This window comes from Symphodus melops, assembly GCF_947650265.1.
Source record: "Symphodus melops genome assembly, chromosome: 22".
Classification (NCBI taxonomy): Eukaryota; Metazoa; Chordata; class Actinopteri; order Labriformes; family Labridae; genus Symphodus; species Symphodus melops.
This window is the reverse complement of record NC_136712.1, coordinates 13,818,401-13,843,840: the sequence shown is the minus strand read 5'-3', so window position 1 is coordinate 13,843,840 and position 25,440 is coordinate 13,818,401. Positions and strand designations below refer to the sequence as shown.

The 25,440-nt window shown below is 40.2% G+C and overlaps 2 protein-coding genes across 5 annotated transcripts in view; both read right to left on the bottom strand.

The window, feature by feature from the left end:
* Nucleotides 1-14,039, bottom strand: part of LOC306817720 (lysine-specific demethylase RSBN1L-like) — a 34,491-nt gene extending 20,452 nt beyond the window's left edge. Inside the window, exons 1-5 of the mRNA XM_079334830.1 lie at nucleotides 13,782-14,039; nucleotides 13,379-13,733; nucleotides 8,714-8,857; nucleotides 1,175-1,716; nucleotides 932-1,090 (exon numbers count right to left, since the gene is read on the bottom strand). Coding sequence (XP_079190956.1) covers nucleotides 932-1,090; nucleotides 1,175-1,716; nucleotides 8,714-8,857; nucleotides 13,379-13,733; nucleotides 13,782-14,000 — 1,419 coding nt within the window. The 5' untranslated portion in view covers nucleotides 14,001-14,039. The remainder of the gene's footprint in view (nucleotides 1-931; nucleotides 1,091-1,174; nucleotides 1,717-8,713; nucleotides 8,858-13,378; nucleotides 13,734-13,781) is intronic.
* A 5,495-nt stretch (nucleotides 14,040-19,534) lies between these two features.
* Nucleotides 19,535-25,440, bottom strand: part of ptpn12 (protein tyrosine phosphatase non-receptor type 12) — a 46,742-nt gene continuing 40,836 nt past the window's right edge. The window contains exons 15-17 of one of the 4 annotated variants that reach the window (XM_079334834.1): nucleotides 22,706-22,759; nucleotides 21,101-21,188; nucleotides 19,535-20,181 (exon numbers count right to left, since the gene is read on the bottom strand). In XM_079334834.1, the coding sequence (XP_079190960.1) occupies nucleotides 20,172-20,181; nucleotides 21,101-21,188; nucleotides 22,706-22,759 (152 nt within the window). In that variant the 3' untranslated portion in view covers nucleotides 19,535-20,171. Of the gene's footprint in view, nucleotides 20,182-21,100; nucleotides 21,189-22,705; nucleotides 22,760-23,251; nucleotides 23,692-25,440 lie in introns of those variants that run through there. The other 3 variants (XM_079334832.1, XM_079334835.1, XM_079334833.1) reach the window with 3 other exon arrangements.

Sequence of the window (25,440 nt, the reverse complement as noted above, 5' to 3'; positions counted from 1 at the left end):
TTGCTACTAATTTATGCTAGTAGGTTTGGTAAACAAAGTCTGCTGATTGGTTGGATGGCAAAATTATAAGCTTCATGTTTTCTTCTTTAGTTAGGGGGCGACATTGCAGCAAATTGTAATTTTTTGCACCGCTGCGAAAACAAAGAAAACATTTTTTTTGTTTTTTAACTTTTAGAAAGTATCAACATGTTTACTGTAAACATTTCCAGGATTGCCTGATTGGCTCATCCAATGCAACTGTCCTGGCTCTCGTCCAAATAAATGACGTTTGACTTTACTGCACACTCCCGTCCAGAATCCATGTGCAGTTTTTCCCACAGATAGACGATACCTGGGCGGGCAGCTCAAGTTTATTTATGGTTACTATAGTGGGTTTGATGTCCTGCTGCTGTAACGCCACAATTTCCCAGCTTGGGATCAATAAAGTACATCCATCCATCCGTCTATCATATTAAAGTGGTTTGTTGCGAAAAGTAAATCAATTTAGAGTGAATAAAAACTTTTGATATAACGACAAGCCGAGTATAAAGGTGTATGCTCAGAGTAACCCCCCCCCCCCCCAAGCTGCGAACTCCACCACCCAGGTACACATCATTCTGTGGGAGCTGCAGTCTACAGACATTGAGTGTCATCAGTAAATGTGGATTTTTTTCCCTCATGCTGGTATCCCTTTATAGAATCACTTGGTCTCAGCTATTTTGGACTCCAGACTTTCTTCCTTTTTTTTTTTTGCAGTGCTGTCTGGTAGCTCACCATCTGCTCGGTGTTCTTTGACTTTCCCAGCTGAATTGTTGAAAAGACAAACCCTGTGTAATCACTTTTTTTTTTTTTTTACATTGACTGGTTGTAGCAGCCTTGTGAACAGTCACCCTTAAAGCTCCACACAAATATTCATCTTTCTGCGTGTGTGCATGGGATTTATTCGACTGACCTGAGAGTAGAAGTTAGTCATGGTGGTGGTTTCTATGTCCTTCTTCCCCAGTATCTCAATTTTAACAGGAGCTGAGGGAAACTTGGTTGAGAAGTAATCCAAAAAGTCTGGTAGGTATCCCGCCTCTCCATGGACAATCCCCATGACGTAATGAGCTGCCTGGAAAACATTTATTATATTGCATCTTTTATACAGCAACGGCATTGAAGGCAAACCCCAGTCTGATTCATAAGCATGTCATACCTGGGATGGGTCCTCGCTGAAAGATAAGGTGACAAACTCCTGGGCGAATCTCTGCCTCTGTCCAGCGGAGAGAGAGGAGAGCTGAGAGGTGTAGGCGTGAGCCACCAGGGCTCCTCCGTTAGGCTGGCTCTCTATGTGAATGTACGAAGCGAACTCCAGGCCTGCAATGCCCGGATACACACTCTGTGGCTGGTGTTTCGTCGGCGAGGGTTGTGGAGTCTTGATGCATGACGTCGAGTCGTGGAGCGAGGATCCGAAGAGCGCTTTGGAGGCCAGAGGGGGAGAGGAAGGCAGGAGGTGGGTTTTGTTGTGAGGCGGGGTGAAAATGGGGAGAGGGGACTTGAATGGAGACAGGGGGGAGTTGTTGGGAGGTGGAGAGGATGGAGGGCAAAGAAGCAGACCGGCACATGTGGTCTGGCAGGAGCGGTGGTACATTTTCACATGTTTGTGCTTCTCCACCTCTTTGTGTTTCTTCTTCTTTTTTTTCTTGACTTTTTTGATTTGCAGCTCCTCTGAGTTGATCTTGGCTTTTTCTTTTTCAACTAGACAAAAAAAGAAAGAAAGAAAGAAAGAATCGTTAGAAGAAAGTTAATATTCATTCTAAAAAGACTGGACTATCTTAAGAGATCAACTCAAAAATATGAAAATGTCACTGAAAGCTTTCTAGAAAAAATCTATTAAAGTTTGCTGACAGATGTGTTGATGGATCAAAACAATGTGAACCCTTTTCAAAGCCTAGCAGTGAGAATTAAAACTTTCGTGTTACTTTCTGGTGCAACACCTTGTGTCATCATTTTTGAAGAAAGCTGAAAATAAAGCTTCCAGTGATAAATATGTATGAGGAAATAAAGTAATACACAGAACAAGAGCTCACTCAAATTTTTGCATTATTTATTTTTTCATATAATTAAAACAAAGGGATTTATTCCCTGTTTAAAAGGCAATAGAAGAGAAAACAATGAGTCCTAAGTATTTTAAGTAGTTGTCGACAGATGACTCATAGTTTTCCCCAGATGGTTCATATCTCCCAGAATGAATACATAAAATAAATTCAAGTGTCCTAAATGGAAATCCCTTGAGTGCAGCGGAGTTGAAGAGGAAACAAGCTTGAGTTCTTTTATCTAAACAGAGATGATACCGTATGCCATGGCGAGACAAAGACTCTTCACATCTACTTGCTAATGTGTTGCTGGCTGCTTCCCTTCTACTAAGGGAGAACTCGTTCATTAAATAATAAATCGGTTAGAAAAAACAATGTGTAAATCGCTGATCGTTTTGCATTTTTAAAAATAATAATAAAAATATGACGTTAAACAAAAAGGACGACAGAAATAAAAGTTCAGGTGCAAAAGACGACAAACAAAGCGTTTATAAAGGCTCGTGTTTGCTGCTGCTCAGATCATGAATAACCTACTTTAACAGTAGAACTGCCCACTCCGAGCGCCGCAACGGGAGACTGTCATTAAGTCATTTCATTGTTTGTGCTCAGAAACCTACAGCTCAATTCCACCACATGTGCGTTCGTGATAGGTTTGATTTTATTTCATGTGTGTGCTTCCACTGGGTCTGGAGCCCTCCCGCAACAAATACGCAAGGCGCCTATTTTTGCCGGATGCCCGAACACGACGCTTTTATTCAACAAGGAAAAGAAGAAGCTGGACGGGAAGTCAGACACTGGGACAACATTTAAATATCCTGTTTATATTCAGAGTAAAACAATCCGTTCTGACAGTTCAGAAAAATAACCATACGCATTTGTCTGTGTGTTGATTAGGATAGAGAGTTGTATTATGGCAGTAATATGGTGAGCGTCGGGAGCAGCGGCAGAGCAATACTTTGAAATTGAGGATGTTCAATTGTCTTTCAAAATCTGAGGTGTCGAAGCATTTTGGCTTCCCCAAGAAAGAAAATGAAAGAGGTGAGAACAGAACAGACGAGACAAAGAACTGTGTGTAAATATTGCAAGAAAACGATGCAGCATTTAATCGACACCACAATGAGAAGCTCCGATCACCTCCTCTTGTTGTGAGAAAGAAACTCACTAAACTACACCGACATGCGTCTTTTTCAGTCATCATTTATCAACAGTTACATTTTGTAAAATCAATCAAGAGAGCATCGTATCGTGAGTTTGGTGAATCGTTACATCCCTACTACCCTGCGGTGTGTAAACAAAGAGACTAAGAGTGTGTGTGTGTGTGTGTGTGTGTGTGTGTGTGTACACATGTGAGTCACTTTGATAGAGGCTATCCATGAAGTCAAATATCAGCCATTATCTCATTCACACACACAAACACAAGTTTGTACCCAAAGCACGTTCAATGTCAGATAAGGTAGAAATGAAAACAGCAGTGTGTGTGTGTGTGTGTGTGTGTGTGTGTGTGTGTGTGTGTGTGTGTGTGTGTGTGTGTGTGTTACACAGTAACAGCAAGAAGGTTTTTGCAGTAATATCTCTTCAGCCCCTCCCCTTATTCTCTCTCTCTGTACACACAGATATGAAGAACTAGTGTGTGATAAATGTGTTGAATACTGCAACGCTGAAATGAAATAAACAGATAAAAGTGTACATGTCCCTGCTTGATTACATTTAGATAGAGAGATTGGAAATAATCTTGTTTTGGAGGGGAATAAAAGATGACATTAAAGTTATCTTCTTCTTCTTACAATTTCAATAGATTTTTTTTATACAAACCCTGTAACGCTCATAAATATTAGAAGAGCAAAACACAAACTTAGAAAAACTTTTAGGAAGAAAATATTCCTCCATGCTGCCTGATCTGTGTGAGCTTCTTGTGTTCCTGCAGCGGAGCGATGCACACGCGTGTCTCATCCTCCATCCTACAAACGACAGTCTCTGCAGACACTGCCTGAGAGCAGGAGTGTGTGATGAGTTTGTCCGCCTGTGAGAGCTCCGAGGACGGATAGAAGTGTGTGAAAAGCGGCCTCTGGTTGTGCAGGTGAAGACCGGGAGTGTGTGATGAGTTTGTAGTTTGTACTGTAAGCGGAGCGGACTGAGGAGGACGTTGAGAACGCAAATAAAATGACATGGCTGGAGCTTTGGAGGAACAATCGGACCCAGGCAACACAGATAGTGAACATCTACTTTTGAACGGTTTATGAATAGTGGGCAATAAAAAAAAACATTTATAAAATGTATAGTATATATGACTTGTAGCTATATATAACGCGTGAGGCAATTCACCTGACGGCCATACAACAGTATCACTGCAAAGACAGTATTTTTTAATAGTTAAATAAAGCCTCAATAAAGACGCCTGAATTACTACTCCTCCCTATATGACAGATGATCTCCACCTATGACCGCTTTTTTTCAGGATCAGATTGTGGAGCAGAGTGGGCAAAGATGAGCTAAAGGGAAGGAAGTTTATGAGTTGCGGATGTTCTTAAACACTACATTTTCTTTCCATGTGAAGCCATCAAATACTTTTTACAACATTAGACACTGTTTGGTCTGATCTGTCCAATGAATTGTGTTATTCTGAAAGAAATTGAGAAAAGCATACTGTAGTTTTGAGGTAAAAAAAAACGAGAATCTCACAGGTTGGATTCCACTATAGCTTGTCAAAAGTGGAGCTGCAGCTAACTGCTTCTTTCTGGATCAGTTAGTCTTAAAACGTGTCAGGAGGGGGGCTTCGACTTGTAGTTCTGAAAGGATGCCTGAGATGACAACTTCAGAACCCTCGTTTCCTTTGAACTCCAGCCTAAAATGTCAACTTGTTTTTTTTGGTTTGTCTGAGACTCCTGTGTTATACTAAACATGAGGAGCCTGGGGAACAATTAGAGCCTCTCTCACACTAAATCAACACCTGACCACTCTGTCTGGACATGCACATCGATGACACTAGATTTAACATTAGTGAACTTGTGTCATAGTGGGGATATGCATTGCAAAAATATTAGCAATAAAGGAGGTCAAACTGGGATCTCGCTTTAAAATGAAAATGGTCCACTTGGCCCGACAGTCAAGATCCTTTAAAGGTCAGATCAGTCCACGCACGTACTGATATGAAGAACTAGTGTGTGATGAATGTGTTGAATACGTCAACGTTGAAATGACAACAGATAAAAGTGTATATTGCACTATGTCATGCTTACACACACAGATAGTAAAGCAGCCTCACTGTCAGTGGAGCTGTTTGCAGCTTATTGATTTCCAATACACGTTTCCTCTGGCTGTCTCTCTCTTTTCAGTTGTAAACATAAACGCTCTTTCACTGATTACATTTCTAACTTTCCCTCCTTTTCTCTGCCATCACAAACTGATTAAATACGGGAACCAAAAAATGAACATGTTCTTTAGTGGTTCGCTTCTCCGACACTCAGATTCAATGGCCCACCTTGACTTAGACTCACGACATACCGTTTATTTTATCACCCTGTCCTTCTGCGTCAGGTCAACTTCCCAGGAACCGCAAACACTGAAAGGTTGAACTAAACTTCCCATCTGTAAATTTAGTGTGGAGCCACGGGTGACAATGTGACGGAGTGTGTGTGTGTGTGTGTGTGTGTGTGTGTGTGTGTGTGTCAGTCAAAAACAGCTATTGAGCAGAGGCAGACGAACATTATGTCACAGAATAATTCACTCATTCATTAAAGAGAACACTGTCTGGTAAAAGCAGCAGCGCACGGCTTCCTGCAGGCCGACACTTCACTTCAGGTTTTGTATAGAAATGATTGAAAGACTGTTTTGTCCATTTTTTGTAATTTAAGGTTTAAATATCTGTACAATATTTTATTGGACGTAAATGTGGAGGATTTTACCTTCAGTATAACTTACTGTTTATAGCGTACATATATTGTGAAGTGAAGTTGTTGAGTGTAATACATGGGGCTTCTGTCTAAACTGAATGGAATTCTTCAATATACAACATTTAAATTCTTTTTAGATGGTGATAGCAGGGGTCACCGGGAGCCTTGTTGTACACGTGCCTCCCATGTGCAGAGGGTTTTGTCCTTTAAAACGGGCATCTCAGGTTCGAATCCCGCCTGTGGCTCCTTTCTTTTTCTGACTCTATCCAGAGTCCTGTCTCTCTACAATAAAAGGCCCAAGAAGGCCAACAATTAACCACAAAAAACTATTCTGATAACAAATGATTCAACCAATGGTCTGTTGACACTGGCGTGCATCATGGTAGTCATAAAGTGTAAAAACAGACCTCCATGACAGCCAGAAGGACTTGTTTAACTTCTGTGATTATAATGGATTACACACTTTGGATCGGTACGGTTTGGTTTTTGGTAAAGCCTGATCCTGTTTGTGTTTCCACAGCCACTCGTGGCCTATTTGGTAGGCTGCATGTAAGCCGGATGCCGATAGCCACGTCAGCTGCGTAATTGCGTCACATGTTAGCAGCTAACAGCTAACTAATTAATTCAACAAAGGGGAAAAACGTGACACAAACAAAAGCAACGCCGGAAGACATCCAGCAGTTCATCTACTCTGTCACTGACATGCGACTCTTTATTATAAAAACTCAACCAAGCTTTGTTTCAGTAAAGGCTGTGTGTCAATGGACAGCATTGTTTAGCTCCACCTTTTAAGGTCGGCCTGATATTCTTGGCACCCCAACAGAAAGGGTACCAAAAAGTAGGACGGTACAGGTCGGTTATTTGGGAATCTTTCTCAGGATGAGTCTTTGGAAATGCCGCAAAATGGGGCTCTAGGAAGGACACCCATGGGGTGTGGGTGAAAGGATCCCAGGGCAGGCTGCAGGGAGACGTTTCTAACACTTCACCACCTCAAGCAGAACATGAGTGAAGGGAAGCTCCTCACTGACGAGCCTGCAGGCTGCACAAAGGCACCGTGGGAGGTGTGACAGTCAGAAACGCCCTGCAGGTGGATTCACCTGAGCTTACATCAGCAAAGTGTGTGACTATTAAAAAACATTGGAGAATTGAGACGATGTCACATGATGGAAAAAGTTGATTCTGCCTCAGATTATTTCCTTATTCTAGTTAAATCAATTGAAATGATGAATCAAATTGTTTTAGTGTTAACTACTTCAGTATTTTCTGCGTTATTCATACTCTTACTTTGATAGTAAAGAATCACATTATAGATAAAGATCCCTAGAAGAATAAGCGCAGGACAGGGAAACATGCAGACAAAAAAGGACACAGGATAATTGACATATTAAAGAAAAGGCTAAACACTGGGAACAACAGTGAGTGTGTGTGTGTGTGTGTGTGTGTGTGTGTGTGTGTGTGTGTGTGTGTGTGTGTGTGTGTGTGTGTGTGTGTGTGTGTGTGTGTGTGTGTGTGTGTGTGTGTGTGTGAGAGAGAGAGAGAGGTCAATAACCTTATGGACATTATGCCTTATAATGACAGGCCGATCAGCTCCTTCTGTTAGAAACAAAGCTACCACATCCACTTCACTGTGCCCACACAAGAAGCTGAAACACAAATCCTCCTTGTGAGGAGCGGCGCTGCGTTTAAGGTCAACCCAACACCAGCGATCAAATTCACAAAGAGACAATGACCATAAACTAGTGACCAACACTGGAGCTGTCACCCTCACTTTATTAAGCAGGCCTTTTTATGGCTCATGGTGTTAACGTTATGAACACCCACTGTGGTACAGAGCCACGACTACTTCACAACATAATGATGACCGACTGAAGAGCAGCCGGTGAAAGTGGGTCAGTGCTAAATTCTGATGTGCAGCAGCGTGCACTTATAAAAATATCCTGAACATCTTGTGTTTAATCATCATGGCAACACATCTGATTGAATCCTCCATATTCAACCACCAACACACGATGCTGACCAGTTTCTTTTCTGCTCCATATTCAAACGTGCTAAATGTTTCTTATGATGGATTCATGTCGGGTCTTTAGTAATGCTCTTTTATAAAGTGTCTGGAAATAACATTTCTTACGAATCGGTGCTGTACAAATAAAGTCGTTGAAATGTAAAAAACCACATTACACGATCTTCTGTGTTTTATATCAAATACGTGAGTGATCCTGTCTGTCAACCAAATATAATTAAACACTATGAAGAGCATCAAGTCAATCAAGTTTCATCGATTTTTACCAATAATATCTGCTTAAAAATTCAATTAGATGAAAAACTATTTGGGACAATGTACTGGAGAAGCATTGTTTCACATGTCGCGTCTTTCTGGACTCTTTAGCAGTAAATAACATTCATTAACATTTGTCCTTTATACTTCTCGGAGCTGCTTAGACGTCACATTTGTTATTGGACTGAAACTTCACAAACTATTATTACCGCCACGGTTACTATGGCCGTTATTTGACAGAACTGAATTCAACACCTAATCTGGTAAAGTGCCGGCTGAAATGTTAACGCATCATATTACATCTCTACAAGTGATTAACTCCTTCAGAAGTGGAAGAAAAACATCTGCTCCAAAGCCTCATTCATGCGAGTCAGTCCAGTTTTTATTTCACTCTCGAAGCTACTGGCAGACAAAGCGATGGGCACCTAATGAATCTAACTCTTCAATAAGTAACACATCTTTTAATTGGACTGTATGCATGGGTTTCCACCAACCTTTAATGGGCTGCTTGACGTCTCCATTCTCCCGCTTGATCTCATTGATCACTTTGTGCTTCTTCTTCTCCTCTCCGTCTTTGACCTTCGTCTTCTCCCTCTCCTCTGGTTCTCTCCCCTTCGCCTTGTCCTTGTTGGAGTGCTCTGCGGACATAGAAGAGGATTTATTTTTTTTTTTTTAGATCTCAATGGTTGAACATTAGCATGAGCGTCTGGATTAGCTCGCTTACAAACATACTCCATCCACTCTCCAGTTTTTTTTAGTTCGACCCTTTAACACAATTCCTGCCTCACCTTGGCCCATCATCCCTGACATGTATGTTTGCTTTTTTCTTTTCCTGCTGCAGAAGATCCCAGCCTCCACAAAACATCTGATCTCTCCTGTTTTTCAGCACTGTAATTACCTTTCAGGCTGCAGCAACTTCACTCCTAACCATAAACCAGCATCTCATTGAGATATATTTCACGTGTATCCCTCCGCTCTGCTGCCATGTTCTGCCTCTTCCTTGCTTCCGTGTTTTTAAAGTTTTAAAATCCACCCTCTGCTTCCCGACTCAGTTCGTTTCCTCTTCCAGTGTGTCTCAGCTGAACAGAACTGTCTGAGGAATATTACCAGAGGAATTGGAGTGCACTCAAACATTACACTTTACTGCAAATTACTCTGAATGAGAGTTTAAAAAGCAATATCATACAATCAAATACTTGAGTTGGAGAGGTGTTTTTCCTGAAAAGAAAGTGTGTAAGGGTGGACTGGTCTAAATAAAACCCTTTGTCCTCCTGCTGAGCTGAGAAACACCTTCCCTTTCTCATTTGATCAAATCCTTCACAGATCTCCTCCTTTGATTCTTTATTTTTCTCTCAAATTCTTTTTTTTTTTTTTTTTATAAAAGACGTTTAAAAAAAGACCTCTTTTATTTATCCCACATTCATTCTCCTGCTCATTCTTTCCCTTTCCAAAAGAAGTTTCTCCTTTGAACTCAGTCAGATTCGTCTTTAAAAAGGAAGCTGTGTTCTCAGACTGTTCGCTTTCCTGTGGACGTGGGGAGTGGGAAGAAGTGAGCACAGTGGGGTTGGACATGCTGTTTGCAGGATCAAAAGATAAAATGCTTTGAAAGCTTAAAAGGAAAAAAAAAAAAGCTTAAAAGGAGCAGAGGGATAATTAGAGGCTACATCGATACACTGTTTGTGACGATTGTGTTTCCATTAATACTGTGGCATTCTGCAGTTATGTTTCTATACTGCTTAACATGCATGTAGTCATGCTCCTCATAGCCTGTGGTTACATGGAGCTATGCCAGGAATGCTAACAAACCATGTTAAGAACGATGCTAAATCAATGCTGTAAAATTAGCAGACGTGTAAGCTGCCTGCTGGAGGAATAAAAACAGCACGTTTCAAAACATCCATTTGAAACTCCACAGGAAGCTGCCGATAAAGGAGGGCTCGCTCAGATCAGCTGCCAGATTTATAAAAACATGTCAAGCCAGGCCGGAGCATAACAATCATCAACTTTAAATTCTGAAGCAACGGACGATAAATTAGCCCCGTACGCTGACACACGGTTTAATCACAGCATGTGAGAAGAACAGATTGCCCCCTTAAATGGTGAAGAGAGACCATCGCAGGGTTTTAAGGTCACAAGTTCAAACACCAATGCACAATGGTTTGTCAGGGTGAGACAGCACTAAAGTTGACTTTTAAACGCAGCAGAAACATATTACTGAACTTTCTTTTTTTTTTTGTTCTGTTTTCCACCGAGTTTGAAAGGGGGACACAGCAGGTGGTTTTAAGGATGATCACAGAAGAGAGAGAGAGAGAGCACTTTGAAAGGTGGAGGGCCAGAAGGGACAGTATGCAAACTTCCAACTTGTATGCAACACTCACTTTAAAGATGGGAAAAGACAAATTCCGATCAATGCAAGGTAAAGAAATCAAAGACCTGAGCAACAATAAGCACTGCCAAATCATATCATAGGTTATCCCAAACGCGGCCTTGAATTATGTTAAATTAATTCATCACACAAACGACTTGTGAAGAAAACACAATATGTTCACGTAATTAGAATTATTTAAAGGGGCAATATCCAACTCTGAGTGGCACAAGATTAGTCCAAATGATAAACATGGGAGAGAGGCGTCCCCCTCCGCCCCCTCGTCCTTAGAGTAGAAGCTCAACGGCTGACGTTATAACACCACGTTCTAATGTCAGCATGATCACGTTAAAAAGAGCTACAATTGGTAAAAGTAATCTGAGGTTGAAGGTCAATACAGTGGGTGTCAGGAGCAGGTCCCTCCGCTGTATTCTTGGCGGCTTCTTCTCAATCTGCTCCACATATAACTTCTCCTACTAATATTTAAAACTTGTCAACATAATCAATGAATCCCACTGCTTGCAATACAGCAGCAACTACGGAGGTTGTTTAATGCTTCCTGTGGTTACATTTAAATATCTTACTATTAAAAGGAACAAAACTGTTTTTATTTTAATGTCTGCTGATAAATAAGATGCTCATTAGTTTTATTTTGACATCCCATGCTTGTGCTCTGCCTTATTCGCTTGTGTGTGTTTTCAAATCTCTAAAAAACATTGAGTCACGTCAAACACTGTCTGTTTACAAGTCTGTGAGTGTTTCTGATAGTGTGTTCAGGCTACAGGCCAACAAAACATCTCGCCCTGTTGTTCTCACTGTGGCTGATCAGAGCTTAAACTACCCGACTGGAAAAGGGTGACATCACTCACACACACACACACACACACACACACACACACACACACACACACACACACACACACACACACACACACACACACACACACACACACACACACACACACACACACACACACACACACACACACACACACACACACACACACACACACACACACACACACACACACGATTTGATAATTGTTCCCCATGGAGTCATAACATTAAAAAATACTTTGACATCATTGAACAAATGTGTATTCACGGCCTGATGTTATTTACATCCATGATGACAAAACAACAATAAGCCATCAAGTATACTGCTTTAATTTAATTATGTAAAAAATTATGCACAAGCATTTAGCTAACACCTTCACAAAGCTTATAAAAACATACACTTTATGATGCAGAACCTCTATGTGTACATCATATAGTTAAGCTAGTAACATATCTATGGTCTGTTATTGAGGATGCTTTGTTTTGCCATTTTTTGTGGACATAGAAGAGGATTTTTTTTTTTAGATCTCAATGGTTGAACATTAGCATGAGCGTCTGGATTAACTTGCTTACAAACATACTCCATCCACTCTCCAGTTTTTTTTAGTTCGACCCTTGAACAAAATTCCTGCCTCACCTTGGCCCATCATCCCTGACATGTATGTTTGCTTTTTCTTTTCCTGCTGCAGAAGATCCCAGCCTCCACAAAACGTGTCCTCTGATCTCTCCTGTTTCTCAGCACTGTAATTAACTGTGTGTGTGTGTGTGTGTGTGTGTGTTTATAATTATGTTTACTTTTTAGGGCACAAAGTCACAAATTAGCATCAGTGCTAACGTGTTGACTCGTCAGTTCTTCTATTTTCTAAAGAAAGTGCGCTTTAAAAAAACAAGAAAGTCTGTCAAACCAATACTCGATTAATATTGAGATACAATCCTCAGTTACATCTTATGAGTTTTTAAGAGATGAAATATTCACTGAACACTTTTGATTTAATATTTTCAGATTTTTTTTCACTTGAGGTAATAATGGAGTGTATCAAATTGTAAACTCAGAGTGTATTTGCGTATATGCAAAATGATAACGCTTTTACTATTAAAACGTGTTCTTTGGAGGTCTAAATGAATGAATAGAACATCACATGTTCTGCTTGTACATCTGTAGAACATGGAGTAACAACAAGCTGTGGAGCTCCGTGTCTGTTTCCATACAGCCGGAGGTTACAGAGGGGGGCGTGGTGCTCTACCAAAACAACACTTGCCCTATAATGGCGGGCGGCTGTCATGTTGTTATGACAGTAGTGTGTAGTTTAAAACATCCAGAGCCACAAGAAACAACAAACGCACGAGCATCGACGTTACAGTATAATTGACGATTTACCTCTAACGTTACGCGAACGTGAGAGATTATAGCACGTTAATACCCTGTACAAAATACGACTTTATAATACTGTTGATCAAAAAATATTTTTGTTTTCAATACGATGCACAGCAGCACGAGAGCAGCTGGTTACAATGTAACAAGCAGGTCGGCCGACAACTGCTGTTCACGAGCTCGAGGGTTCACGAGCGGGTGAACAAGCGACTAAAGCTGGCAGCCATAACCCCGAGGAAACATCGATTCAACTGGACTTTATAGTCATTTAACTCGACGTTAACCTGGTTTATTGCGTTTAATCCAAAGCAAGAATAACCCTCGAGTATTGCAGCGATTCCACGCAGGATTTTAAAGTGCTTTTGAGGAGTGAATAGTCCGAAAACGGGGCTGTCCAGACAAATTAGGAGGCAGTCAACTGCACACTTCGGGCCACATGTTCATGTCCCAAAGTGGCTGGATATAAACGGAGCCAAGTATACTATAAAAGGGCATGACTATATCCTGTTTTTTTCCTAAAAAAAAATAAAACTTTGTAATTTCTCTTCAATTTAAATTAATAAAGAACACGTAATAATGGCCTACCTTTAGGTGGCAACATGACCTCCCCATTTTCTCTCTTCACCGCAGAATATCTGCTGACATCGTTGTTGGTGGTGTTACTAACATTACTCCCGTGTCCGGAGGTCACCAACAGTTTATGTTTCTTTTTCTCCTCTCCGCCTCCTTTCTCCTTCTCCCGCTGTTTATCTTTATTGGGTTTCTTGGGTTTGGAGGAGGAAGGCGCTTTGTGGAGGAAGAAATCGCTCTGTTTGAAGACTTTATGGGTGTTTGTCGTTGGTTGGGATCCACCGACGATCGCAGGCACCGAAGGGATGTTGCTGCTCGTCTTAACCGGACTGAAGCTCCACGAAGCCGGGCTGCTGCCGTAACTCTGCTGCTTCGTGGGCTGCTGGACTTTATCTTTGACGCTGCCGTTGCCTCCCACTCGTCCGTCCGTGCTGAGTTTCTTGGGTTTCACGCTCTTCTCCTCGACTCGGACCTTCTTGGGCGGCGGCGGGTTGAAATCGCGGGAAGACTGAGAGCGGTTGTCAAGGGCTCCCTTCGCCTCAGTGGGCTTGACGAGAGGGCTTTTAGCTGAGGCTACCGCAGGGGCTACCGCAGCAGCCGCTCCGGCGAGGTGGACGGAGCCCAGCGAGTCAGCCATCTTGAGGCTTCTCTCTCTATTTACACTCTTTCCTCAACTGCCGCCGCTGCTGTTTTTTTTCAGCGACGTGCAAGCAAGCAGAGGGGGCGGGACTTAGCCTTGAATGACAGGCAATGAGAGAAAATAAACTGGGGCGGGATTTAGAAGAATTAATTTTGTTTTTCATTGGTTAAAAATTATAAGTAAACCCCTCATTAATACAGATTGGTCTCATGTCAATTAACAATTACATGAAGTGATCATTTAAATAATAAAATAATTCACATTCAAGTTGAATTAAATAAAGTCAAATACCATACCTCAACTTTTAACCTAACAAAACAGAAATTATGAAATCTTAATTATAAACTTCTAAAGCCAAATTACATTTTGTATTGTTGTTTTACCAAGGATCAAGGCTGATATCAATTAAAGGATTTCAATGCAAGTGTCTCGATAGATTCTCTTCTTCTCTTTAAGTGTTTTGTCTTTTGCTACTTACCTACTGGATAAATCAATCATTAGACACTCAACAAAATCCAAGTTTAATGTAGTGCTGAAACAATTTAATTGAGCTTACAATTGATAGGCAGAAAATGACAGGCAACTCTGGCAAGGGTTTAAATAGCTTAGTGTATCATGTGAGGCTTGACACCTGCACTGTGCTGTCTGAGAAGAGTAGACAGTGCTTCATTTTAGGCTGAAAATGATCTTGAAGAGTGGTGAACAGGGTTGATTTCATATTGCTTTTTGTCCTTTCTGCTTTTAAAGGACTTTTACCTCCTCATACCTGTATCTCAGAAAAGGCTGAACACTGTCTACAACTGACTGACAGATCATAGAAAGAATCAAGCAGTGTTTTATTTCATGAGAGTGAAATGTTCAAAGGGATAAACTCGCTGTCTTTCATCTCATCTTCCTAACGAGTTTGACACTCACAAACCACATCATTACAGAGTGTCGTGAATCCTTCTGCATCTGTTTTTCACTTTAAATTACTGAGATGAAAACATTCTTTCTGCAGTCTGATTGGCTGAGCTCTCAGTACGAGGTCTGTCAGCACAGCAGAGTCTGAATTCTGAATACTGAATACGTGATTAGAGAGCTGTAGAGAGAGTCACAACTGGTCGTAAACATTGTGACAAGATTACCATATATCGCAGGGCTAAGGTGGTCATCTGATGTCTGCGTGTTTATCAGAACAGCTTAGAAAAAAAACAAAAAAGAGTGCATTTGTAAAAGTCATATAGATAAAAAACACTGGTGGGATATAGAACACTGTATATAGTACTCTGGGCACTTTTAAACAGAACTGACACAGTTTCAGTGTCTTTAGATGGCTTCCTGCTTGTTCTGCTCATACACTCAACACTGATTGGCTGTATTTTGAAGCTATTACATAACATGTTAAACTGCTCCATGGGAAAACTGAGGTGACCCAGTTAAGATTGCAACCTGGCTTAATTTATACAACACAAGAAAGAGAGAGAGTGTGTATTCATACTGTGCTACATGTTGTAGTGCCCTGTGGGGAACACTGCATTAATTATCAGGTGTGCAAGTCACAAAATAACTTTGTTTGCTTAAGTAAAAAAAAAAAAAAAAATCTTTGACTGCATATTTGTGCCTAAGTCAGATCTGGCTTTTGAACTATTTTTTTTATTATTAATTAAAAGTATTTTTTTGAGGCATTGTAGATCTCTGGATTACTACTCAACAAGCCCCTCTGTGTCATTTGGCTACTCCAGCACATTTCTTGAAAAAGATAAAGATTTTTTTAAATGAACTAATCATTATGTACCATCTGTTTTTTCCCCCACTGATTTATGTTATTGTTTTTTAAGTGCAATAAAATAGCTTAATGCATTAGTACATTTTAAGAATCTTAGTATTTGTCACATATTTATGAATATGTAAAATAAAGCATAAGGTTTGTTTATTATTACTTTAAAGTTATGGCGTTTTTCTCCTCATTTGGATTTGGTTATTTTGAGTGTCACTGTCAAAATAAGTTCGCTCTTACAGTAGAATTAATAACTAGAAAAAAGGACAGGCTCAAAGCTCCCTGAACCGTTTAAACTTGACATAATCTAGAGTAATGTACTGAATACATTTTCATTAACAAGTTTTGCTTACATGTGAGCAGAGGTAATAATCACAGTATGTCCTCCCACCTGCTGTGCCTGGGTGTGTGTGTAAAGTGAATACAAATATGTAACCCTCAAGGTCTCTGTAAGACGCTGCGTATACCACCTGCTATGATTAATTAATCACAGTATTATAGTGCGTGAAGGCATACTTGAATTTTAGCAGACCTTCCAGGTGAGCGCAAGGATTTCCTACTGTGACTTTTCACCATACACACACGAAACAACACAAATATACACTGACTGACATGATTGGATCATACCTGCAGAAAAAATGTAAATATTTAATTTGATGTGGCTGTCAACACAATACAGAAGGGTTTAAAAACAACTTCACTGCTCTATAAGGTAAGTAAAAGTTGCTGTATGTTCAGACACATTAACAAATATTGCACACTTTCTTTGTAACATTTCCCCAAAACTAATGAAAACAAAGAGGCATGTTTTACTTAAGGTTCATTTTTACTGATTGATTTCTGCAACATACAAACATTTTGGGTGTGTGTTTGTTTGTGTGTGTGTGTGTGTGTGTGTGTGTGTGTGTGTGTGTGTGTGTGTGTGTGTGTGTGTGTGTGTGTGTGTGTGTGTGTGTGTGTGTGTGTGTGTGTGTGTGTGTGTGTGTGTGTGTGTGTGTGTGTGTGTGTGTGTGTGTGTGTGTGTGAAGGAGGGTTGGTGTTTGTGGGGTGGTGAAAGGGAGTCCCACAGGATCCATTGAGCAAGCAGCAGCGAAACACATCGCTCACACTCAAGCCGTCATTTATGATTCGAGGAGATAGGAAGAAAGGAAAGTGGGCGGGCTCTCTCTTAAAGGCACAGGTGGGCTCTTGTCTGAGATCAAGGCTAGTGTGCATGGCTAACGTGCTAAATAAAGAGAAAAGAAGGTAGGAAGTTCTTTACGACTTCAAGTCAGGTTTGATGGCGTGTTTTTTTATTTGACGCACCATTAAGTTAGAGATGCTGCACCAATCAGCTGGCGCGTAGATGTGTGAGAAGTGACAGCCTTTGAAAAATTAAAGAGGCAGAATCAAGTGTGTGACGCAGGGAGGGGGATGAAAGCAAGAAAACAGCCAGAGGAAATACCAAGTCGGGGGGCAGAAGAGAGAAATTAGCCACTTCTTGTCCAGAGCAGGACATCAATGACTGCTGCAGGTTTTACATCCAAAGAGCAAAAGGTCATCGAAACCATTGTAAAATAAAAGGTTGGAAATGACAAAGAGAGATGTCAGAAGAGAGGAGGAGAAGGTTTTGGTGGATGGCAGTGGACTTGTGACGCAACAAACAACTGTGTATACAAAAATAACTTTTAAAATACCATTTACAAAAAACAACCATTAATATTATTATCATCATTAATATTATTATTACAATCTTATTTGAAAGCCCGCTGTCGCTATCTGTAGGGGGCAACGCATTTCCTCTGCTGACCAATTTAACACAAAAAAAAATAAAACAACTTTATCATATAATTCTAACATAAAATAAAAATGAACCCTGAAATATTTCCCAGGAGCAAAAACAAAAAGGTCAGCAGAATAATTTACAGTTTGAAGGGAAACATGTTGTAAGGGAGGAATCATCATCACCATTATCATCATGCAATGACTTTCTTACATCTTCTGTTAATAAGAATATTCAAGAGATAACAAAATGATTTAAATACTATATACCTTAACTGCCCTGTTCAGTTCTTTATCTTTATAACACAATGCATATACTGTATAGTTGTGGTAGCAAATGAAGGAGAAGTTAGCAGAGAGCACTAAACATCAGGAGAATACCAGTAGTCCTGGGTCCCAGGCTGCTGCTGTCTTATTGGATCTTTCACAAACACACAAGCAGCTACAGTATATATATTTTTAATTTAACGCTCAGACGAGAAACCATACAAGTTGTGTTTGTAGAGTCGGGCTTAGTAAGGCAGACTTTCTAGACTATATTAATCTGTCAAGTCTTGTTAGAGATTCAGAGGATGTTTAACATTCTCACTGCAAAAAACAAAACAAACCAAAACAAAACAAAACATGGGTTTATTGTGAGTAAAATGGCAAAAAAAAAAAAACACTTGTATGGTTGTTCATCTGAGGGCCAGACCAGCAGGAGGAGAATAAGAACAGAAAAGTACGACACAAAATAAAGACAGTGACAGTGCAGAAGAAACTGAAATGAAAACGTTAAGTTCCAAGTAAAGACCAGGATAAGCCACACACGTACACACAAAAAAAACATAAACTGAAGAGAGAAGCCAAAAAAAGCAGGACTGTTATTGGCTGTCTTCTCAGGGAGGCGGACTAAGGCAGGCTCATGGTCCCAGCAGTGAAGGCCAAAGTCACCGATTGGATGAGTTAGGTCATTACATGAGGTGTTCCTTCAGGTCATTTTCACTCTGCACTTCTTTTTTTTTTTTTAAAGTATTTCTAGTTGACTTTTTGACGAGAGTTTGATGATAACATTGATATAATTTTGATGTCTTTATCTTAAATTTAAAGGTACAGACTTCAGGCTTCTTAGCATATCCTGCCATTTAAACTGGAAAATGGGGAAGGTCTAACAAAGCTTTACATTTACTTTACATTTGAATTGCATTATCAGTGGAAAAAAAGTGTAGATAGAATAAGTTTACAGGGAGGATAATGAGCAAATCCGTTTATAAGGAAGTCACTACTCCTGGCCAAAAACTCACTGTTAAAACCAAAGGTGTTGTTAGGTTTAAGTTTGATGTCAAATAAAATCAATGAGATGGCATGACATTGATTGGGGAGTTCTAAAAGCACTAGTTGGTGGATTTTGAGCATTTCCCCAGTTCTAAAGTCAAGCTAAATTCTGTCTGACACTAACCCCTTATTAAAGGTACATACGTAAGATGACACTTGACAGATAAATAAATACACTTATTTTCCAAGATATCTTCTAATTCCAAAAACAACCGCAGAGCAGGCATCTCTCTGACCACTGCAATGACCGAACTGCATGAATCAATGACTCTGGTAAACAGGGAGGTCAGCATGGAAATATAAAGCACCCAAGCTAACATTACTGCAGTTCATCTCGACAGGAAACCAAGATCAACGTAAGGAACAAGTAAAAAAAAGATAACAGTCAGCTTGTGTGCTTCTGTTTCTAAGCTGAGCCTTTGTAATGTAGCACCAGCACACAAAAGAGGGAGAGAGAGAGAGAGAGAGAGAGACAGAGACAGAGACAGAGACAGAGAGAGAGACAGAGACAGAGACAGAGACAGAGACAGAGAGAGAGAGAGACAGAGACAGAGACAGAGACAGAGACAGAGACAGAGAGAGAGAGAGAGAGAGAGAGAGAGAGAGAGACAAAGACAGAGAGAGAGAGAGAGAGCACCCTGGCAACCTGTACATACCCAACAGAAAAGGTTGCATCATGGGTGACAGATTATCTAGGTTCGCTTTGAAGATTGTTGTTTATTCAGTAGAAGGAAGCAAGACAGCTTCTTTGAGTTCAGTTAAGCCTAGGTAATCAGTGTATCCAATTAAAGATCAATTCTGATTACGATTTAAACCAAAAAAAATAAAAAAAATAAAAATTTCTCATTTGGTTTGACAGATAATTGACTCCAGGCTGAACACTTTTTAGTACACTGGAATCCGTCTCAGAATGATCCAATTTTAATGATGTGTCTAAAGCTCCAAGAGATAAACCATAAGATTCTAAATCATAACCAGGACTGATCCCAGGTCAGTTTTAGAGAAGTTCAATATCTAACAGGAAAACATGGGCTTTGTTCTAAAATGGACAAGCCACTCAACCGCGAAGTGTTCTTCTGCTTTGCACAGTGGCACTGAAGGGGAGAAGGTGTTCACACACACTTACACAGAAGGTTTTTCTGTATAAAATTGTGCTTTCTGTCTTTCTAGCATCTATGATTTTTTTATTTTTATTTTTTTGGACCAGCCAGGTGAGATGGGTGGATTTCATCCTGATGGAGGAGGAACTCTTGTTGGTGGACGGCACGGATTGACTGTTCCATCATGTCCACTCCAGGGGGGGTTCACGGGGGCCTTTGGGCTGAATGCAGCGGTTACCGAACCCTGACAGGAGAGGGACAAGGAGTTCTTAGCATAAAAAAACAAAAGCAAATAATATATTGCCCTGGGGAGAGAAACCTTGCCTGATCTCAAAACTATCACGTCTGCACATGAAGCCTTAAAGGTCCCATATTATGCCCTTTTTGGGGTTCATATATCTAATTTATGTGCATACTAAAGTATGTTCACAATTGCTAATGTTCAAAAAAAGTTTCAGTTTTTATGTACTTACGGACTTTCCATGCAGCCTGTCACATCTGCCTGTGTTTCTAACACATGAGCAGGGTCCCCACCTGTGCCAAGTCTGATTGGTTTGCTGATCTGCTCTGTTGTAATTGGTCAGTTGATCAGCACAGTAATGACTTGGAAATGTTACGTCCCTTTTACCATATTAGGAATGAAGACTGTTGCTCTGAGCGGAGCAGCATGAGCTTGTGCTTGCTACAACGAGCCATTGGGCTTGGAACAGTGATGTCACACTTCCATTTTCAACAAGGGGGGGCTAGGGACCCCAGCTATTGCTTCTACTAACAGGAGGACGTAGGATAGGAAATAAAAAGAAAAAAAAAAAAAGAAAAAAAATGGAGGACGTAAGAGAAGCTGCGTTTCTGCAGAATTTGAATTTTTGCACATAGATGTACTTAAACGTGCACAAGACACGTGGAGCCATAGTATAGAGCATATTACACCAGAATTCAGGCAGAATATGGGACCTTTAAAGCTACGCGTCCAATCAGCAAAATAACATTTAAAATTAAAATGCCATAACAATAGAAAATATGTTTGTCAGTGAAGTCTTCTGCATAGAAACTAAAAACATCATCACATGTGCAAAACAATATTCAGAGGGTTGGTTAGAGGAAACCAGAAAAATAGCATTGCAACTAAACTCAGACAAAACATGTAAGGGCAGCCAACTTACCCACCCAGGTCTGACTTGTTGTCTGTAGCAGTGGTTCCAGCTGATCCAGGGTCTGCTGGAGATGTCTTTTTAACACAGTCTGACACATCTACACAAAGTAAACACAGACACACAATTATATACACCTTTAGGAGTTGGAGAAACAGTGCAGATACTCGTGGTTTTAAAGGTCACAGTTTGTTCTCCTTTTCAACCCTTAAAATAAGTCTCAGAGTTCCCCAGAACACGTACGCATGTGAAGCTCCTTGCTCAAAAATACATTCAGATTCTGTATTTTATGCCTGCCTATAAACCCCTTAATTTAAGCCCAGCTCAGAACCAAAAGTGTCTGTAGCTTTAAATCAAGTGAGTCGAAGGGGATTGGCCTTTCTCGCTCCATATCCTACTGTTTACATGGATGGAGTGTCCCCCACCTGGGGGGAGGGGTTACTGCAGTTTGTGATGTCATTAAGGGAAAATCACTAAAAAGCCTGTTAGAGTAAGTTGTGAAAAATGGAGCAGGCAAAAGACAGAGAGGATGGACTTTTCTCTTCATTAGCGTTTGAAAAATATGGTTACGTTTTATTCCTATATGTGACCTTTAAGTGGCAGTGGGAATTTAAGGGTAATTTAGGATACAATATGCTAGAATACCATATAAAACATGTGGCCCACAATAATAACATCACGATACACTGATCCTGCTATAATAGACATATTGCAAGAGAACTACATAATGATGCATATTGAGATTCAGATTCCCCTGTGACCATGCTGCTACATCTCATACTACCCTTCTTTACGTCTTAAGTACCCATCAGAGGGCGGATGAAGTTGGGAGTCAATAAACTGTTTTTAAAGACGTTTCTGTTTTGTTTGTTTTTTTCAATATATCTACAATTTTTAATTGCATCAAAAGACTTAGGATGTTGTTGTATTGCCATATCAGTATTTTGGCCTCCATGATGCAAATCCAATGAAAGCTGCAGAAAAGAAATACTACAAACGTATTATTTATATAACTTATCATCATATACATTACATATACCTAAACATCAATTGGCTGGGGCACCTTTAACCTTAAATGCACAAAAAAAACAAAAAAAAACTTGAAGGATATTTACATCAGTAAGTGTGAAATCTCACAGCAATACAGGAACTGAATTTCCTGCCAAGACTCGACATAGTTCATGACATTAAAAGACGGTTATCAGCAGGAACTTCAACAAAACGCAAATTCTCCTTTTGCATTATATTCAAAGCTTTTTTTTGATCGTTCCTTCTGACACATGCACCAAAACTACTGAGGTGATAAATTGGCAGTAACCATCATCATTCACTCCTCAGAGCCAAATAAGCGTACACTCATTTTACATTCCACTCATCTCGGGACAGGTTTTATCTTTCACCTTGTTTCTCTCTCTGTGTCCCACTCGTCATTAGTCGCTCACTCGCTCCTACTCTTGCCCTTTTGACAAATGCTGTCAGACTTATCGCACGCCGGCTAATTTGTAAAACACAAGAGGCCCGTTTCCTTAATGCTCTGCTGTCTTAGTGCTGTGAAGAATCACAAACAAACACACACACGGACTGCACAGATATCCAGGCAGGAAGGCGTCTTTGTACCTTTATGTGAGCCGCTCCATTCCGCTGAGGCCGATGTTTTCACCTCCAGTGGGTCTGACAGAGAAAGCCACAGAGAGAGTGACTTTAACAAGAGATAATACCCGACATGCCATGTTAATGAACATACAGAGACGAACAAGCACAAACCCACTCTCATCCCCGCACATGCATACACTTAGATACCAAAAGACTGCTTTCTTCCAACAGGCTGTTATACCCATATAAATCATTCCCCTATCTGCCTGTCAGTAAGTTTAATGTGTCTCAATCCACACTGGACTGAGTACAACATTAACTAAAGACAATTTGTTTAAATTCACTGGGTTTTTTTGAGTCATCTTTTTGGAGTCAATTATATATGGACTGGGACACAGCTGGTCAACTGGCACCTGTATTTTTCACAGAGATTCTGAAATACTGCAACACTGGCGCCTCCCAGTGTTGTAAACTAGATAAGGCCAGCCAGAATAAAATAATCAAGGCTCCCCTCTTCTTACTGTATATCCCAGCATAACTTCGGAAGAAAAGGAAAAAAAACACAGCAGGAGGCAGCAGGGTTGAGCCAGTAATTAAAGACCGTGTCCTGTGAGAGCGAGGTCAGAACACACCTGATAACCTGCTTTATGTGTGTTCATCTATGTTTGAAGTGAAGATGAGAGACACAGGTGCCCTACATGTTCACACACTGTCAGGTAGCAGATAACAGAAGCAAAGAAAATAGAACAAGAGGGAAAGAAAATCAGATCCTTCCTTTGTTTTAGGAGTGCACAAAATCGCTGGATTCAATCACAAACAAAGTCTCTCCATAGACCTTCATTATCCTCATTTAGAGAAACACCAGAGATGATTCCAGAAGGTGACCCAGTGACTCCACAGCACCACGGACACACGTGTCTTGAACAGAACAAACGCACCTGTGGCCAGAATGAAGGACTCAGGGGTTCTCGCAGGGAGGGGGGGAGGGGAGTCGTCGCTGTCCCAGCAATCTGGGTTAAAAGGTCAAAGGGTCAAACGAGAAGTCAGATTAATGAGCTGCTGAGAAGAGATTGCTTATATTTCTTATGCGTGAAACAAAAGTACTTCACAAGACGAAGCCACAGTTACAGAAACTCTTCTGAGTCACCTGGATAAAAAAACATTTAAACTACTAAAAGAAACACTTTTTTTTTTTTTTAACAGTAAAATGTCTTGATTTTTTTTTAACTCACTGGTATTTTCAACAATCTTAAACTATTATTTACCCAACAGGGCCTAAGGTCCTCTCAAACCTCTCATATTGTGCATTAGCAAATACAATACCTGCTCTGCGCTCTTATTATGATGCATGTGAGTAGCAAATCATGCAAAAGAAACAAATCTTATTAGTTCTATTGATTTGAATGCATGTTTGATTAATAAAGTCTATGCCTACTTCTTGGATTATGTTTATTATATAAATGATTAGGACTAATTTTGCATACTGTGGGACTACTGTTTCTTTCTTTTGCTAATGTGTCCTCAAAAATAAAAATAAATACATTTTAAAAGCGCCATTGAATATGTCTTTTTACAACATTTCATCTTTCCTCAAGGGGTGATTTTTTTCTTTAATACTACTATACAATTTTTAATACTTAAGAGTACATTTTTGCCATCCTCTCATAGAATGCAGTGACTGTAATAAATGTCCTTTTATAGATAATTTAAACGGCAAAAGTGAAGACCTGCTGTTTCTCATCATTCTTCATATTGACTGGAAGAGACAGGCAGGCTGAGGCACACCACAGATATTTATATTAACAGTGGAAAACATTGTTTAATTAGCTGCGTGCCCCTCGTGGTTTGTAGTCTGGTAACTCTGAGCTGATACTGAAACAACAGTGCGGTTAGCTTCACGTCTGTTTGACATGTAACACAGGAAGTCGTTACATGTAAAGGAATAACAGTTGACACCATGAGCTGCGGTGTGAGAACTGCTTCGCACTAAATAGAAAATCATTTTTAATCTACTGGCCAGTAAAAACACATTTCTCTGTTTTTGATTCAGCAGCAAAATTAAGGAAGGTCTTCGATGATTATTGGCTGTAAGTATGTTAGCCTCTTTATTGAAGGCATGGTTGGCATGGTCTTAAGAACCTGAACTCTCACACCTTTATGGGCGGGAGATTTTAATATTCAATTCATCACTGTATTCAAGGCGGCCATCTTTTAGCCGAGATGAAGAAAAAGCATTTTTAGGGCTTGGCTGGATGATGACGATTTGGACGGATGATTCGGTCAATGTTAGCATAACTTATGAGAGCAAGCGCTACAGTAAGGAGGACACGTGTTGATGCTGTTTGGAATGTGATTTAAGTTTTAGGAAAATGAAAACTCCAAAGACAGAGTCCATGTAAAATGAAAAGTGTGTAATTCACTTATTTATGTTGCTACAACAGAGGACATAGGGCCAGACTGATACCAGTATTATGGAGAAAAGAAATGATAGCAAACTCGTCTTTTAAAGGATATTTTCCTTTTTGCATTACATTTAGTTGTGGAGGGAGAATTAAACTCTCTACATGTACTGTTACTCATATTTTATTCAAATGGTTCTTGCCATTTTTTTGGTGCAATCATTTTGAATCCGACTTGTAAAGTGTTTCTAACAGCCTTAACTTTGTGTAAAGTGTGAATTATACCAAAAGTACAACGGTTTCATTAAAAGCACCCCAGAAACAAGCAGCCCCCAGCTTCCTTCTTCACCAACCACAAAG